This window comes from Elephantulus edwardii, unplaced genomic scaffold (genome assembly GCF_000299155.1).
Source record: "Elephantulus edwardii isolate Elephantulus edwardi_28Jun2011 unplaced genomic scaffold, EleEdw1.0 scaffold00161, whole genome shotgun sequence".
Classification (NCBI taxonomy): domain Eukaryota; kingdom Metazoa; phylum Chordata; class Mammalia; order Macroscelidea; family Macroscelididae; genus Elephantulus; species Elephantulus edwardii.
The window spans coordinates 5,700,596-5,717,382 of NW_006399911.1; the positions used below are offsets into that span (position 1 = coordinate 5,700,596).

Below are 16,787 nucleotides of genomic sequence, written 5' to 3' on the forward strand. Positions count from 1 at the left end.
TCCTTTAACCCTTATGTCTTCCAGATGCTAGTCCCACAGGGAAACTGTTTTCTTTACTTATAACACCACAGACTAATTTTGTGTGTTTTAGAGTTTATGTAAATGCATTGTTTTAGTATGAAATATTTTATGTCTGGCTTCTTTCACTCAACATTTATTAAGATTTATCTATATTTTGTGTAGTTGAATTCTCAGTCACTTCCTGTTTGATGTAATTTGTTCATGCATGTTTGGTATCAAAACTCAAACTCACTATTGTCAAGTCTGTTCTGACTCATATGGTCATGCTCCATTGGATTTCCTGTAAATCATAATGGAAGGAGATTGCCCTTTTTTCTCTCTTGGAACAGCTGGTGGATTTGAACTGCTGGGGACACAGCCTTTTGGTTAGCAGCACGTCATTCTGTGGACTGTGCCACTAGAGCTTTCTCTGTAGCTCCATTTATTCATCTGTTGTACTGTTGATGGGCATTTGAGTAACTTCAGATGTCAGGCTGCTGTGAATACGCTGCTGTGGATGTTCTGCAACATTTGGTGAGCATATGGTCACATTTCTTACGAGTATATGCATAGGAGTGGAAGAGCTGGGTCACAGCTTATGCATACAACAGATACTGTCTTAACATGTCCTAAATTGATATTCCTACTAACTATGCATGAGAGTTCTGATTTTCCTTGTCTCTGCAAGCCTTTTGTACTGTGTTTATTTTTCATATTAATCATTCTGATAAGTGAGTATCATTTTGTAGTTTTGATATATAATTTCCTGATGGTAGGGGGGCAAGTGGAATAGTCCATAGGGTGTTCTGCTAACCCAGAAAGGCTGCACCTCTGTGAAGTGTCTATCTTCCAGCAGCTTTGTGGGAAAAGAATGGGCAGTCTCCTGCTGTGTGATTTATATCCTCTAAAAGCCACAGAGGGTCAGCATCAGGTCAAAAGCAATGAGAGTGAGTCCCTGAGAGCAAATGAAGTTAAACACCTTTTATATGTGATTTAGCCCTTTGAAACTCTCTTTTATGAAATACATATTCAAGGGGTTTTGCCCACTCTCTATTGGGGTCCCCCATCTTTCTCCATAGTGATTTCTATTAATTACTTTTACATTCTGCGTATGAGATCTTTGTCCAGTAGGTATAGTGTATGTATCTCCTCCTCCTCCTTTTTATTCTAATATCTTCTGCTGAAGCTATTCTTCTAACTTGATCATAACCAACTTTTTTTACTTTACTCCTCTATGTTTAGTATATTTTGGTTCTGTTTAGAAACCTTGCCTATACCAAAATCATGAAGATAACCTTCTAGGCTTTTAAAATCATTCGGCCTGTGAGCCCCATGGATTGATTTCTGGTGCACGGTGCGAGGTACGCACTGTGCATGTTTTCGCTCCCATGGGGGCATCCATTTGTCCCACAATCATTGATATAATTTTTTATCAGTCCTCACAGTGAGTACAGGGTCTTAGGACTATGCCTACATTTTCAGACGAGGAACCCAAGACTCAGAGAGCACAATATTTTGTTTGTGGTCACGGAGCTGGTAAATGGCAGAACCAGGATTTGTATTTAGATTTATTTGATTCCAGAGCCAAGGCTTTTTCCTCATACCAGAGTGATTATTTCTCCACCTATTAAAGAAATTACATGAAACATCGTCACCTTCTCAGATGCTTCCTTAAATGAATTATAAGTAATAATTATATAAAAGAAATCATGTATGTATAATTTTGTATGATTATGTGAAACATCATCACAGAGACTCTCCTAGATCCTCTGACCTGGAAGGGCTGTGGGCTTATTTCAGGCACCTTGACCCAGGAGAATGTGGGAATACACACATAGTGGGGCACAGGGTGTGACATAAAGGGAAGGACTCCGTGTGGCAGGGACTTTCCTTTGTAAGTAGAAGGGTTCGGTCACTGGGCATCATTCTTATTCAGCAGCTTTACTCCTCATTTCAGGCACCGAGGTTGCTGTGTAGCCATCTCCAGGCACCAGTGCCTCACAAATTTATACTGCCGTTCAACTTTTTTGGTTAGCCAGTGAGTGCCGAGGCTTGAACCTGTGCCTGCACTCACCACAGTATCAAGGGACAGAGGCCAAGAACTTGAATCATTTTGGTGCCTTTAGTGAGGCACCCTGGGAATAGCTCATTAGCTTGAGCGCAGCAGAAAAGAGAGGGGGAGTAGCAGGGGCTTTTTTGGGGTAGCCCAGGGATTTACTGGGGTAACCTGGTGAAAAGCTTGTGCTTTCCCAGCAGCCCGGGCCCTCAGCTCCACATCAGGGTACCCAAGGCAGAACTGAGTAACGAGGAGGGGTCATCAGGCTTGGAGCTGTGGAGGCCTGAGCGGGATGGATTTCACATACAAGAGGGCTACTGAGGTGGGTGGGGAGCTGTCCCAGGGCCAAAGCAAGCTCTTTTCCCAGATCGGATGAGTTTGGGACAATAGTAGGCTGTGCACCAAGAGGCAGGGTCCTGGCGTCCAGCCTAGCCTGGGCTCCTGCCTCTCACTGAGTTCTTGCTCAGTGCCAAGCCCTTGGCTGTTTTGTTAGTTTAACGTTTTGTAATTACATACAAAACTCAAAACCAAACTCACTGCCATCAGGCTGATTCTGACTCCTAGTGACCTGATGTTAGGTGCTTTCGAGTTGCCCAGGATTCATAACACCCCTATGAACAGCTATCCTGAGCCATCCTTGCCATCTCTGATACACTTGAGCCCCTTGCTGCAGCATCACTCCTGACCCCAGTTTCCAGGTGTAGACATTTTAAACATTTCTGGTTTTATTCTTCCTGTCACCCCTACTACCATGAGTACTCAGATACCGTTCTGTGTACCCGCTCAGGCTAGCACCTGTGCAGGGAGAAACAAAAGGTGAGAAGTCCTGATTTTTGGTGGTTGTATTGTTCCTTTGGGCAGCTTATCCCAAATTCCTATATATTTATCTTCAGTGACACAACATGGAGCATCCATATGCAATTAGCTATTCCTCTGTGGTATTTGTAGCTGTTACTTTGTGGTATGTAGCACTATATTCTCAGTTCCTGGATTGTCATTGTATGTGTTTGTATCTGTCTTCCCATCTAACCTGTATCTTCGGGCACTCCCCATGCTTTCCTCATGCTTGCACAACAGGGCACAAAGAGCTGAAGTAGTGATATAATGAATAAATAAATGTGTGTTTTGGACCTCTCCTGCCTTCCCACCCAGGGGCCAGTTACACCCAAGGCCAAGCTCATAACACCCCTGGTGGCCCCCGAACTAACTAGAGCAGCCTCCCTGGGACCAGGCAGGCCCACTTTCTAAACACTTATCTGCTAACCTGCAGTTGGAGTGGAAAGCCGCCCCTAGACAGAGGGTCCAGCAAAGCTCCTCTCCTTCACTGAGGATGGTGGGGTGAGGACTGTCTTTGTGACCTTCTAGGAGGTGTTTCGGCAGCATCGAGGGCTGCAGCTTCTGGCCCTGGTGGAGGAGGTGCTGCCCCGGCATGGCAGCAGCAGCCATGGGGATTGGCACATCTCCCTGAGCAAGCCCAGCGAGAAGGAGCAGCACTTGCTAATGACCCTGGTGGGCGAGCAAGGTGAGCACAGGCAGGCAGGTGGGAGGGGGGCGATGTTCTCTAGAGAGAGGAGCCACAAAAGGTCCATGAGGCAGGCTGTTCTCGAGGCCATATGAAGTCTCAGGAGACAGGATGGGCTTTTGAACTCAGAACTTTAAGCAGGATGGGTTTTCCTTGGTGGAGCTTCTACTTGCGAGTTTTGGAGAAGTAGTGGAGGGTGGGAATTAGTTATTGGAGACAGGAGTCAGGTATGGTTTCAGCACAGACATGAAATGAAATTGGCTTTGCACACTGTTTAATGGAGTAGGACGGTAGGGAAGGGGGTATCTGAAATGCTGTAGTGTGAGAGACAGCCTAGAATTATGTTTATGTTACGTATCCACTAGATATTTAATAGATGAGGTCAATAGAAAGCAAATGTAGGAGAGAGGAGCCCTGGTGGCTTAAAACGTAATGCAGTGGGCTGCTAACTAGAAGATCAGCAGTTTGACTCCAATGGCTTTTTGTTGAATACAGGAAGTCTCCTCCAATAAAGATTTCCGGCCTCAGAAACCTGATGGAGGGTCTCCATGAGTCAGAGATGCCAGGAAGGTTTGGTTGTTCTTTTTAAGTAGGAAAGAAAAATCCACGTAGAGTAAGAACCTGTGTGTACTTAGCAGCCAAACAAAGAGGCTGTAAGAACTTGGGTCAGGAGCTGTCAGGAGAGCTAGGACTCTTGCAAGCTGAGCTCCGTGGCCAAGGTGAGATTGATAACTGTGTCTCTTCCCCTCCCTCTCGCCCAGGAGTGGTGCCCACTCAAGATGTCCTTTCCATGCTGGGTGACATCCGCAGGAGCCTGGTGGAGGTAAGAGCACACAGAATTTGCATCTGTGCTGCAGGACTCTGTTACCTGCTGCTGTTCTCCCTACACATTCCACTCCAGGAGCAGGGCTGGCCTTTCTCAAGGTGGTTCAAAGGAACAGAAGACTGGCAGGCTTCTCGTTTAAGACCATCCTAAGTCAGGTCTTGTGGAAAGACAGTCAAATGAACACTTGATGTAGACACCAGGTGCAGAGAAGGATGGGGAAGGGCTGGGCGGTAGTGAGAGGGTGCAAAGAGGTGGTTTCTGAGGGAAGTTTTGGTGGTTAGACAGTCTTGTGGACAATGAGAGAAACACCAGTGTCTGGCCAAAGGAATTGTGTGGCAGCCTGCAAGGAGAGAACAGCAGGAACTGCAAGTGACGTGGAGTCAGGAATAGTGAGAGTAAACTGTCCAGTGACCATCCTCCAGTCAGTCCTCATGCTCACAGATCCAGGTACAGGGGCCAAGAATCAGCTCTGCCATCTTGAGAGGCACCTCTGTACCCCTAGTGCTCTTTTGGCTCCCTGGAGGCTCCCAGAGAAGCTAGACCGAGCAGCTAGCTTGGGCAGCCAGGCCAGAACAGTCCCTGGCCTGTGGGGAGGGGCCACATCTTCCTCAATCCTTCTGCCATATTCCTTGAAGGGGAGGGCCAGTGGAGTTGAGAGGACAGCCACCATTGTCCAAAACTACTTTCACTACTTGTGAAAGCTAGCGACAGTGACCTCATTCTTAAGGGCTCTGCAGTGTTTGCCATCAAAGATGAGCTGTATGTAATTTGAGAAATTTGTCAGTATATTAGTACTGTGTGCCAGGGCCTCACCAGTTGAGAGTCCTTGTCACTGTTCCGTGGGGCTCTGAGGATTAAATAAGACTTCCGTTGAATACTGTTACTAGCCACATTTAAGACTGAGAACTGAAAAACCGAGAGGCTTGGTGACTGACCAGAGAGTACATAGTTGGTAAGTGGTAGTGCTGATCTGTGAATCCAGACTGGTCCATACTGCAGTACTAATAGGATGGTCATGGGAGGGTATTCCCAGTTCTGAAATCCTGGGCTTACTAACACCAGTGAGGCTGAGGAAATTTAAGTTTGCTTCATCTTTGCATTATTAACCCTCTAATCCCTTCTTTCCTACCCTTGGGTATGTTGTTAAGTGCCGTCGAGTCACTTGCGACTCATAACGACCCCATGTACAACAGCCCTAAACTCTGCTCTGTCCTGTGCCAAGCGTCTCTGACACTCCCATCCCGATTATCCCAGTCACTGAATCAATCCACCTCATAGAGGGCCTTATAGTCAGGCCTTACTGGACACATTTGAGGGGAAGGCGCTTGATTCACACCAAGTAGAGCAAACAGGATGCTGGATTCCTGAAAGTGTATTAGTGAATGAATTTGACAAGAAAAGCTGATTATTTTAAAATTTAAAATAAAGTGCTAAGAATCTGCAGGATGGTTTATAGGGACTGAGGAAAGCGAAATAGCTGAATGCTGAGTGAGTCTCTTCCTCGGGAGCTAGGCACCTCTGCTAACCTGATGAGACACCTCACCTCCCTTGACCAATAATCCAGCTTTTGGGAGAGGATCCTTCACTCCTGGGAGGGACAGAGCAATCATTTATCAGTCCAAACAAGACTAAGTGTGGAAGGATCCTGGGGGTGCTAGAAGCTGGACTGGCCCATGGTACTGGCCTACCCCTTGGGATTTAAAGCAGATTGGTTTTTAGCTGCCCCTTAGGCATAAGCTGTTGCGGGGTCCTGACTCAGTAGTTGACTGGGTGGAGGCTGGCAGCCCAGAACTGTCCTTTTGTTAATTTAAATCAACGGTAGGTTGGGAAGTAGGACCTCTTGGCCCTGTCTAGTGACCAACCTAAGCACCACAGGTTCTTGCATCAATGCAGACAGAAACCATGTTGGGGGCATGAGAGTGGAAAGGCTTGAAGCCCGCCTCTGGTTACCAGGATGGAATGGGGTAGAAAGAATAGCACCCCTGCTGAACATGACCTTCAGCCACTATGGGCCTTCTCCTTTGCAAAGCTTGTCCCAGCCATAAAACCCCTGTGGGGAATCCATGCACCCCAGGACCTCAGCTGAGGAGCCTGGCCCCTCCTGCCTCCTCAGATCGGCATCCAGAACTATTCCACCACGAGCAGTTGCCAGGCGAGGCCCAGCCAGGTACGCAGTGACTATGGGACGCTCTTTGTGGTATTGGTGGTCATTGGTGCCATCTGTGTCATCATCATCGTGCTCGGCCTGCTCTACAACTGCTGGCAGCGGCGACTGCCCAAGCTCAAGCATGTGGTGAGTGTGGGCTGGTGGGTGGCAAGGCCTGGGTGGGTAGGGGGGTGCAGGCAACTCTTCCCACCCGTTTCCTCACATCCAATACAGTGTGGCCACAGCACTGTGATGAGGACTCAGCAGGATTCTACAGATGAAACATTTGTCCAGAGCCAGGCATCTGAGCTGCCCCTCCCTGTAGGGTGGGCACAAGCTGGGTGGTAGTCCCCACAGGGACCCCAGGCGGGCAGCAGCTCCTCCTAGCAAGGTGGACCCAAGGGCCATTTTAACATCTATGGCCATTCATGCATGGTTCAGACACTGCCTAGAGGCTTCTGGGGAGGAGGCATCAGACTCTGCCATGACAGCTGGCTCCTGCCGCCTTTGGTGCAATTGATAGGATTTTAAATCCCTAGCTTTTCCTCTGTGGAGTTCTCTTAGCGGGTAAGGAACTGCTGCCAACCCAAAGGCAGATTTGAAAACACCAGCTGCTATGAGGGAGAAGGAAGGGCGATCTCTTCCCATGAGATTTACAGCCTCGGAAAACCATCTGGAGGGTCAGCTCCGTGGCAGTGAGACTGAGTGAAATGAACTTTAGAAAATGGGGCCATTGGGGGTGGGGTGGGGAAGCGGACACCAGATGTCAGGAAGGCAAAGAATTGTTAGCTGTGGGGACAAAAGGAGGGAACTGCCTTATGCTGCAGGTCCCCTGGCTCACTCTAGCGTTTTACCCACTAGGATGGGGGGGATGAAAGGCCTCGTTCAGTGTTAGGAGGTGTGGGGTGCAGAGCCTGTGGGTGACTGGCCTGGCCGCCCCGGGCCCCTCTCCCACCGCACCCACAGTCCCACGGAGAGGAGCTGCGCTTCGTGGAGAACGGCTGCCACGACAACCCCACGCTGGACGTGGCCAGCGACAGCCAGTCAGAGATGCAGGAGAAGCAACCCAGCTTGAACGGCGGTGGGACCATTAACGGCCCCGGAGGCTGGAGCACGCTCATGGGAAGCAAGCGAGACCCCGAGGACTCCGACGTGTTCGAGGAAGACACGCACCTGTGAGGCCCCCCCAGGGGTGCCCAGCGCCCTAGGGCCCCGGCCTTGCACACCCGCAGCCGGCCGCGGGTGCTGGAGACAGAAAGGCAGGTCCGCAGAGACCCCGCGCCTCCCTGCCCTCGGAGCTCTCCTGGCCGCCCACCCCGCAGCCGGCCCTCGATGCGGGGCTTCTCGCCGCTTCCTGCCAACTTCACAAAACCGCCTTCGCACAGCCCCTTCCCCACGCCCACCCCGAGAGTATCGGCCCCGGACCCCGATCACGGCCCGGTGGGCACAGCCCGCCCCGGGACAGGACCCTGCCTCAGGGCCCCACGGAACCCGGCCTCACTGGCCACTGCCCCGCGAGCCCCCTGCCTGTGAGTGCGGGGCGCAGGTGGCAGGCTCCCCCCCCGAGCGAGCACCGGGACTCCCATTAAACCGTCAGGGAGATGGCGCCCAGCCCGCCCGCCTGCCCGCCTCGTTCTTTCGGCCCGGGTCGAGGTGGTGGGGTGGGGGGACCCCGTGGAGGGCGGGGGTGCGTCCGTGCGAAGGGCCGGGATATGGTGGCCCTCAGCCGAGGCCCGGGCCGTGGGGCTCGGCGCCCGCCGTCCACATGCTCTGCGTCCGGGGCGCAGGCAGCGGGTCCTCCGGGCGCCAGGCGCCGCTGCGGAGCGCGAGCGGGCGGCCGGGGCGGGGCCGCGAGTGTTTACATCCGCCGGGACTCGCTGTCGCTGCCCGAGGTCGTCCGGCCTCAGGTCCGAGCTTCGCGTCATGGATACCAGCGACCTGTTCGCCAGCTGCAGGAAGGGAGATGTGGGCCGAGTGCGGTGAGGGGTTCACAGGCCGGGGTCTGGGGGGCATTGAGCAGGCGAGGGTCCTCCAGACAGGGAGGAGACCACCTCCCCCAGCCGCAGGAGGAGCCCGGACACTGCAGCCGCCTTGGAGCAGGCGGAGGCGGTGGTCCTTGGAGGGCTTCCGGGAGGAGGAGACTGCTTCGTGGAGCAGGCCAGGAGCTGATGTAAAGAAGAGGGACTGCGCCTCTCCGCCAGCGGGGTCGGGATGCTCGGCCCAGAGGCCAACCTGGGGCTCTAATCCTGGTTCCCTTTTGGATTCTGTCAACTTGGTCCAGAATCAGCCACTGGCTGCTGGAGATTCCGAAACCCCTAAGAGCTGTTAAAGCAAACCCTGCTCTGAGAATGCAGACTCTTGATGGATGAGGGCGGGGAGTGTCTCGCCGAGATCTGGGCATCTCTTGGCCTTTCGAGTGCCCTGCCCCCAAGTGGGATTCCTTTCCCTCTGTACCTTCTTTCCTCATTCCCTGGTGGGCCCTTCTTCCTTCCACAGGGCTGAGCCTAGGCTCCCTAGGTACTTCCCAGCATCAAGTGACACCTAGAGTTGATCACCTCAAAGTTGCAGGCAGCCTAGAGCATTTCTCGGTTCAGCCTGCCCCTGATGTTGTTTCTCCCTGTCTGCCCACCTGAGGCCAAGTGGAGTATATCCAAGTTCAAATTCTCACCTTGCCTTAGATTGTTTCTCCAGTTTCCCACCTCAGGGACGGCTCCCCGCTGTGCTGACTCCTCTCCCACCCTCCACATCCTGTCAGCTACCAACTACCCTAATTTCTGATTTCAGCCTGTCCATTCCGCACCTCTTCTGTTCCCCTGGTCGGTAGCCTTTCTCTGCCTGCAGCAGCCTTCTCTCTGGTGTCCCTGCCTCCTCCAGCTAGCCTTCCCTGAAGAGCTGCTCTCTAGACCCCAGTAGCCAAAGTCACAGGCTCTTCACTTCAGAGGCCAGCTCAGCCTCCCAGGAGCATTCGTGTTCCCAGTGTCGGCCCTGTGTATTCCCATGGCCTTGTCCCTGTGTCCCCAGGTCTAGACGGCCTCCCTCAATTCCCTCACCTAGCTGAAAGGGCTATTTCCCCCTCATTCTCTGTTCTCTGGTATGTTCTACAAGGCCATGAACTGTCTGTGACCTAGACTCTGACCTCCCTGCCCAGGTATCTGTTGGAACAGCGTGATGTAGAGGTGAATGTTCGGGATAAATGGGACAGCACGCCCTTGTGAGTGCCAGTGGTGGGGTGATTTGGTTGACTGGGTGTGGGGTGGTCAGGCTGGCCTGAGAGTATCCTTCAGAAGCTATAACTGAAGTAACTGCTTCCCTACCTCCTTTCTTTGTCTAGATACTATGCCTGCTTGTGTGGCCATGAGGAGCTGGTACTCTACCTTCTGGCCAATGGTGAGGAAGGGTCAAGGTCAATGTGTGTGTGTGTGTGTGTGTGTGTGTGTGTGTGTGTGTACATGAAACACATGCACGTGTGTTGGATATAGTGTCTATATTGTAGATGCCCAGAATCACCCATGATTCCTCTCACCTTCCGTCATCCGTTCAGGATGCTTTCTAGCTAGGTCTTCTGCTAACTCTACTTTGATAACCTCCCTTCTCATCTTTCCACTTCCCCCTCTTCTCCACTGCTGCCTCCTAGGCTGAGCCACCAAATTTGCCCACCTGGATATAATGCCATCTTCTCAGTTGGCGTCTGGCTTCCTCACTTTTACTCAACAAATCTGATCACTTTAAACATTCCCAGTGACTTCCATGTTAATATAGAAGAAAGCTTTCACCTCACTTCTGCTTTTGAAGTTGCCCATCTGCTGCTGGCTTCTTTGCTCTCGCCTCCTCCCGTGGTTATGCTGTTCACCCACATTGCCTTCACCTCTGCTTCTGCGTTGGCACTTGCCGTTCTTTCTACACTGGCTGCCTTTTCCCAGACCTTGGCCTGGCTTTCAAGGTTCTAGTCACTGTCACTGCTACAGAGTGACCTCTTGTGACCTCACTGTGCAGTCACTAACACCCAGCACTTCGGCATGTTGATATTTGTTGCAAGCTTATCATACTGCTTCCCCATTGGACTTGATGAGCTCCCATAAGTAGGGACCTCTTCTATCCTCAGAGCTTAGGATAGAGCCCATCACAGAACCTGCTCTGGGTTTCCCATGTTCTGTCAGTGAGCATGTGCACCTGTGAACAGACATGGATTTGTGTGCACTCCCATGTTGGGGGGATGCTGGGATCAGAATAGGTCCAGAGTGATTTGGGAAGAGGTCGCTAGGGCATACAGAGTTCTGAGGGCCCTGAGTAGTGGAGGTGAGGATAAGAGCCAGGGGTTTAGAATTTTCCCAGAGCCTCAGGGGCATAGCTCCAGCCTTGCCCCAAGCTCTTAAGCCACAGAATGCAGCCAATGTCCTGCTGACTAGGAACCCTGCTGCCCCCACGCCAGGAGCCCGCTGTGAGGCCAACACCTTTGATGGAGAGCGTTGCCTGTATGGGGCGCTGAGCGATGGCATCCGGAGGGCGCTTCGAGACTATAAGCAGGTCACTGCCTCCTGCAGGAGGCGGGATGACTATGACAACTTTCTACAGCGGTGAGACGGGAAGGGGGCACGGCAGCCAGTGTTCGGGACTGTGTTGGGGATTTGAGCTTGCTGCTTGTGGCCCCCCAGGATGGAGGCCTCTGTCTTGTTTGGGGGGGGGTAAATGAGGGAGGTCTGCTGGGCACTCACCCCCGTCTGTCCCCAGGCTTCTAGAGCTGGGTAGCCACAGTGACGTGGTGTTTGTTGTGCATGGAAAGCCCTTCAGAGCGCATCGCTGTGTCCTAGGTGCACGGAGCACCTACTTTGCCAATATGCTGGACACCAAGTGGAAGAACAAGAATGTCGTGGTCCTCAGGCACCCCTTGGTTTGTCCCTCAAGGGGCTGGTGTGGGGCTGGCTGCCTGGGGGTAAGCAGAGGGCTGGTGCTGACAGGCTGTCTCTGAGTCTCCACTGTGTCTCTACCCACAGATCAACCCCGTGGCTTTTGGGGCCCTGTTGCAGTACCTGTACACAGGTGACTCCTGGGCCCTAAGTGGGTGGGAGACAGGGAGCTGGCCTTCTGGCTGGCAGCAGACCCAGGGGTGGCCTTAGAAGGTGAAGAAGACTGAAACCTGGTATGATTTCGGCTGACATTCACCTCAGTGCATCATTCCCATGGTAGTGGGGTTCCAGCTGCCTCCTGGAGTGACTGTGAGATGGGGTGACATGTGTGACACACCATCAGCTCAGGAAGAGCCATACACACACACCCGGCACTCCCATTGGCCTGAAGCTGTTAGGATGCAGCTTTCCTATTATTCCCCACCCCTCAATTTTAGTTGTTTTTTTGAGATACCGACAACAGAGCACACACCAATTCACCGCTTTCTCCACATAGAGTTTAGTGACACTGATGACATTTCGTAACCCTTCTCCTTTTGCGGGTTGTTGAGCTACTTCTCATCCTCCTTTATCGTTCTTGTTCCTCTCTAATTAACATAAAACCACCTTTCCCCCCCCCCTTTTTTTTTAGTAAAAAAGGTGAACGTCATCTACCTTCTAGACTGAGGGTTTTTTTTCTTTTTGTTTCTACTTGATTTCGTGGCTCCAGGAATTTTGGGGTCCAGGAGAACTTGTGTGCATTTCCTCCGTTTTGATCAGGATTGCTCTTTGCAGTCCCTGATCATAACACTGGGTTTTGATAGGCTTCACGCAGTTCTGGTGTCAGGACAGAGGGGACAGGTTGATGTTCTTGGAGGCAGAGCGTGCCCATCCCGCTGCTTTCTCCTCTCCAGACTCCCTTTTTCCTTTGTGTGAGGTGGGTAGAGAACGGAAGCACTGAACATGTTAGTAGGCCAGTTAACTGGGATGGCCTGTGAAACCATGACTCTGACGGAGGAACCAAATTCCATAAGGTGTTGGGTTGTGCATAAGCAACCTCACCAATGACTCTTTTTTTTTTTTTTTAATTGTATCTATCACGTAACTTTTTTCTACCTGCTTCCCTGACAAGAGCAGAGCAGCTGGTACTCCTGGGAACTCTGTAGCCACCATACCCCTTCTGTGTAACTGAAGGCAGCCTGGAGTACAAGGACCCCAGGGGACTTGACCTCACCCCACTGGCCCCCCACCCCCAGGCCGCCTGGATGTCGGTGTGGAGCACGTGAGTGACTGTGAGCGCCTGGCCAAGCAGTGCCAACTCTGGGACCTGCTCAGCGACCTGGAGGCCAAGTGTGAGAAGGTGTTCGAGTTTGGTACGTCAGGGCCGGGGTCTGGGTGAGGCCTGGCTGAGCCACCCTAGCCCTAACGCCACCTGATCACCTCCGCAGTGGCCTCCAAGCCAGGCACGTGCGTGAAGGTCCTGACCATCGAGCCGCCGCCATCTGACTCCCGCCTGCAGGATGACTTGGCCACGCTGGCTGACTGTGCCCTACCCCCTGAGCTGCGTGTGAATACAGGCTGAGTGTGGGCCACAGGTGGTGGGGGTGGGCCTGCGGGATGATGGCGTGGGCTTCAGTTCCCTGTTGTTGTGACCTTGTGCCATTTGTGACACAGGTTGCTTACTTACAGGTTGTTTATGTACTTGGTTATTTAAACCTGAACTCCCCACCACCAGGATTGTGCTAAAACAAGGCTCGGGTCTGAGTTTTGGCATCTGTCACCACAGCCACCTCTGACTAGGATGCTCTCCTGTCTCCCCAGGGTGATCTCGGGGAGCTGCCCTTCCCCTGCCCTGACAGCTTCAATAGTTGCCCTGACGTCTGCTTCCGGGTGGCCAATTGCAGCTTCCTCTGCCACAAGGTGCCCACCCTGCCCCTGCTTCTTCCCTTTCCCTAAACCCTGGGCTGCTCCTTGGGGGACAGCTCCTCGGGGGATAGCTCCTTGGGGGACAGCTCCTCGGAGGACAGCTTCTCAGAGGACAGGCCCTGACCCCTCCTGAGCTGGGCCTTCCCCAGGCCTTCTTCTGCGGCCGCAGTGACTATTTCCGGGCTCTGCTGGATGACCACTTCCAAGAGCAGGAGGAGCCTGAGGCTTCGGGGGGCCTGCCGGCTATCACTCTGCACAACATCTCCCCCGATATCTTCACCCACGTGCTCTACTATATGTACAGCGACCACACTGAGGTGCGGGCCCGGGCAGGGCTGCATGTGAATGCAGGGGTGGGGGAAAGATGGGGTTTGTGGAAGCTCCTGGGTGCTTCTGTGGGTGAGGTTTTGATGAGGTTGGATGATGTTGTCAGGAGCCATCGAGTCGAGTATGACTCATAGCCACCCTGTGAACAACAGATCCAAGACCTGTCCTGTGCATCCTCGTCATCTTTAACACACTCAGGCCCAACAAAACAGATAGATCTTGGCCAGAGTGCAGCCAGAGTGCTCCTTAGAGGCAAAAATAACGAAGCTTCATCTCACATACTCTGAGCTTGTCGTTAAAAGGGGACATTACTTGGAAGTGAGCCTCATGCTTGGAAAAGTAGAGGGTTAGTGAAGGAGGCTGGATAGGGTTTGACTTCTTCTCTGAGGAAAGGGGAGCCTTGGCAGGTTCCAGGCCGAGAATGAGTGACAAGACTAAAGTCTGAGCACTCGCTGTGGAAGGACACCTCACACACACCTATGTCTGCCACCTGGAGCCTCTAAGTCCTCCGGCCAGAACATAAACCCTGACCTTTGATTGTAGCAAGCTCAAGGCCCATTCCACGGCCGCCAGCAGCTGTGGCCTGCTTGGGGCAGCAATGAAGCCCTGCAGTGGGTTTGTTTTCTCCTTTCACCTTTTATCTTTGTTCCCCCGCTTTCTCCAACTGTCTCAATGCATCTCACACGTAAAGCCTCTCAGGTAGCAGAGGTCTGCTCTGCCAGGATGCAGTGCATGTGTGCGAAGGAAGACTTGGTGCTGTCATAAAGAGACCCTAAGATACAGTGGCTTACAAAGGAGTTTACTTTTTCTTTTCTGGATGATTGCCACAGTAGAGCTGGCTTTCCGAGGACCGATGTCCTCCTGTGTCCTGCCCTGCCATGCCAAAGGGATGAGCCAGATGGCAAGGTCTTAGGCGACGGAGCCATATGGTCTCTGTCACCTACTCAGCTCAAAAGTGGCCAGAGGTTGTGCGGAAGTGAACTGGGGAGGGCGACTGTATTCCAGTGTGATCTTAAGTACAAAAGCAGGTGAAGGTGCTGCCTTGGGCATGCTCCCTCTCTCTATCTGGAGACCAGGCCGTGGGCAGAACACAGCCATGTGGCAAAGCACTCCACACATTCTGCTAGGGAGCCGTGGGCAGAACACAGCCATGGGGCAAAGCGCTCCACACATTCTGCTAGGGAGCATTTAGTTGGTGGCCACATTGTCAGCAAGGATGGAAGGTGTTTTCAGGGCAACCACCCTGGCTGCCCCTCTGTCACCAGAGGAAGGGACATCAGTTCCTAGGGGTCTATTTGTGCCTTCACTGGGCTCACTGGCCCCTGCTACCTGGGCTCTACCTTTGCCTAACTGAGCCCCTCCCAGAGGGGTCTTGCTGACCCCAGAGACATCTGGAGAGGCAGGGTAGTGTGGCTGGGAGCTCTGCTTCCTTATGAACTGTGTGGTTCTTAGAAGTCAGGTAACCATATATGTCTCAGCTTTCCCATCAGGAAAGGGGATAGTGATAGTACCAACCTGGCAGAGTCTTGTGTGTGTCAAATAGTCTTCAGGTGATTGCCTTGAACAGCGTAACATCGGCCTCGTCACCTCTACTTGTTCCTTGAGGCTGCTTCGACACTAGACTGAAGTGGGAAAGTTGGCCTTGCACAGGGTGGGCGCATCGGTAGCTGTGGCTGTAGCTGCATACAGTCTAGTGAAGGGCAGGATCGGGTAGTTCACGTCACCCAGGTTGGGAACGGCACCTGCCCTGCCGCAGGGCCCTGCCGTGGCTTTGACAGTTGCTTGTTTCATTTTCCCAATGGCCTTTCAGCCTGCATTTCACAGGTGGGGGAACAGATACACTGAGCCTGAGGTCTTGTCCAGGGTCACTCAGCTCAGAAGTGTCTAGGCTAGAACCTGGTCCTGGGTCTGTGTCGTTTCAGGCTCGGCCCTTTTTGCCCGTCCCCCCCCCCCCCCCCCCCACACACACACACTGCAGGCACCCCAGGTGGCCTTTGAGCTGCTGCTTGGGAGTCTCCCGCTCCATCCTCTCTGCCCCTGGGCAGTGGGTGCCGTGGGGCTGTGGAGGGCAGGCCCTGGAGCATCCAGAGGCCCTGGTAACTGGGTGCACCTTCACTCCTCTCCCCTGCAGCTGCCCCCCGAGGTGGCTTACGATGTGCTCTGTGTGGCTGACATGTACCTGCTGCCGGGCCTGAAGCGGCTGTGTGGCCGCAGCCTGGCTCAGCTGCTGGACGAGGACAGCGTGATGGGGGTGTGGCGCGTGGCCAAGCTGTTCCACCTGGCCCGCCTGGAGGATCAGTGTACCGAGTACATGGCCAAGGTCATCGAGAAGGTGGGTTAGCTGTACAGGGAGACAGTGACAGTGCAGTAGAGGGGCTGGCATGCCCTGACCTCACCTGTCCCGCAGCTGGTGGAGCGAGAGGACTTCGCGCAGGCGGTGAAGGAGGAGGCCGCAGCCGTGGCCGCGCGGCAGGAGATGGACTCTATCCCCCTGGTGGATGACATCCGCTTCCACGTGGCCAGCACGGTGCAGACCTACAGCGCCATCGAGGAGGCACAACAGCGGCTGCAAGCCCTGGAGGACCTGCTCGTGGCCCTGGGCCTGGACTGCTGAGGCGGCCTGGGTGGGCCTGGCTCGGGGTGGGCCTGGCTGTGTGCTCAGCAGCTCTCCAGTCCCTGCTTATTTCTAGGGGCCCTTCTTCTGCAGGCTGCCCCCTTCCTGCCTGGCTGTAAATCCTGGGGAAGCCACTTCCCCCAGCGCAAAAGCCGGCCTCCAAGCCGGGGGCTGGACACTACTCAGGGAAAGCTGGGGTGCGGGTGCGTGGGCTGTGGCGTCCAGTGCTGCCCTTCCTCAGCAGCCCTCAGGCTTGGTGGGGCCAGTCTTTCTTCTCTGCTGGGCCTGAGCCTGCAGCTGCCTCTCTGACCTGAGTCCCCACCTTCATGGAGTGGCTGAGAGGGTGAAGGACGGGGGCTGTGTGTGGTGTGTGCGTGTGTTTGTGTATGTGTGGCAATAAAGCTTGAGTTCAACTAGGGGAGCCTAAGCCTTTGTTGGGGCTGCACTACTCTAGGGAGGGTGGGCACTGGTGGTGGGGGACAGAGCT

General features: G+C 53.4%; 2 protein-coding genes across 2 annotated transcripts in view; both read left to right on the forward strand.

Moving 5' to 3' along the window:
* The window catches only part of PODXL2 (podocalyxin-like 2), a 133,441-nt gene extending 125,712 nt beyond the window's left edge, over positions 1–7,729 (forward strand). Inside the window, exons 5-8 of the mRNA XM_006895205.1 lie at positions 3,422–3,578; positions 4,340–4,401; positions 6,518–6,697; positions 7,517–7,729. Of these exons, the coding sequence (XP_006895267.1) occupies positions 3,422–3,578; positions 4,340–4,401; positions 6,518–6,697; positions 7,517–7,729 (612 nt within the window). The remainder of the gene's footprint in view (positions 1–3,421; positions 3,579–4,339; positions 4,402–6,517; positions 6,698–7,516) is intronic.
* A 665-nt stretch (positions 7,730–8,394) lies between these two features.
* ABTB1 (ankyrin repeat and BTB (POZ) domain containing 1) lies at positions 8,395–16,316 on the forward strand. Its single transcript, XM_006895170.1, has 12 exons — positions 8,395–8,529; positions 9,699–9,761; positions 9,882–9,937; positions 10,980–11,124; positions 11,279–11,438; positions 11,542–11,587; positions 12,690–12,806; positions 12,882–13,000; positions 13,255–13,353; positions 13,509–13,676; positions 15,818–16,018; positions 16,094–16,316. Exons 1-12 carry the CDS (start codon positions 8,474–8,476, stop codon positions 16,298–16,300), a joined length of 1,437 nt encoding a protein of 478 aa, XP_006895232.1. The 5' UTR covers positions 8,395–8,473; the 3' UTR covers positions 16,301–16,316.
* Positions 16,317–16,787: the final 471 nt, after the last annotated feature.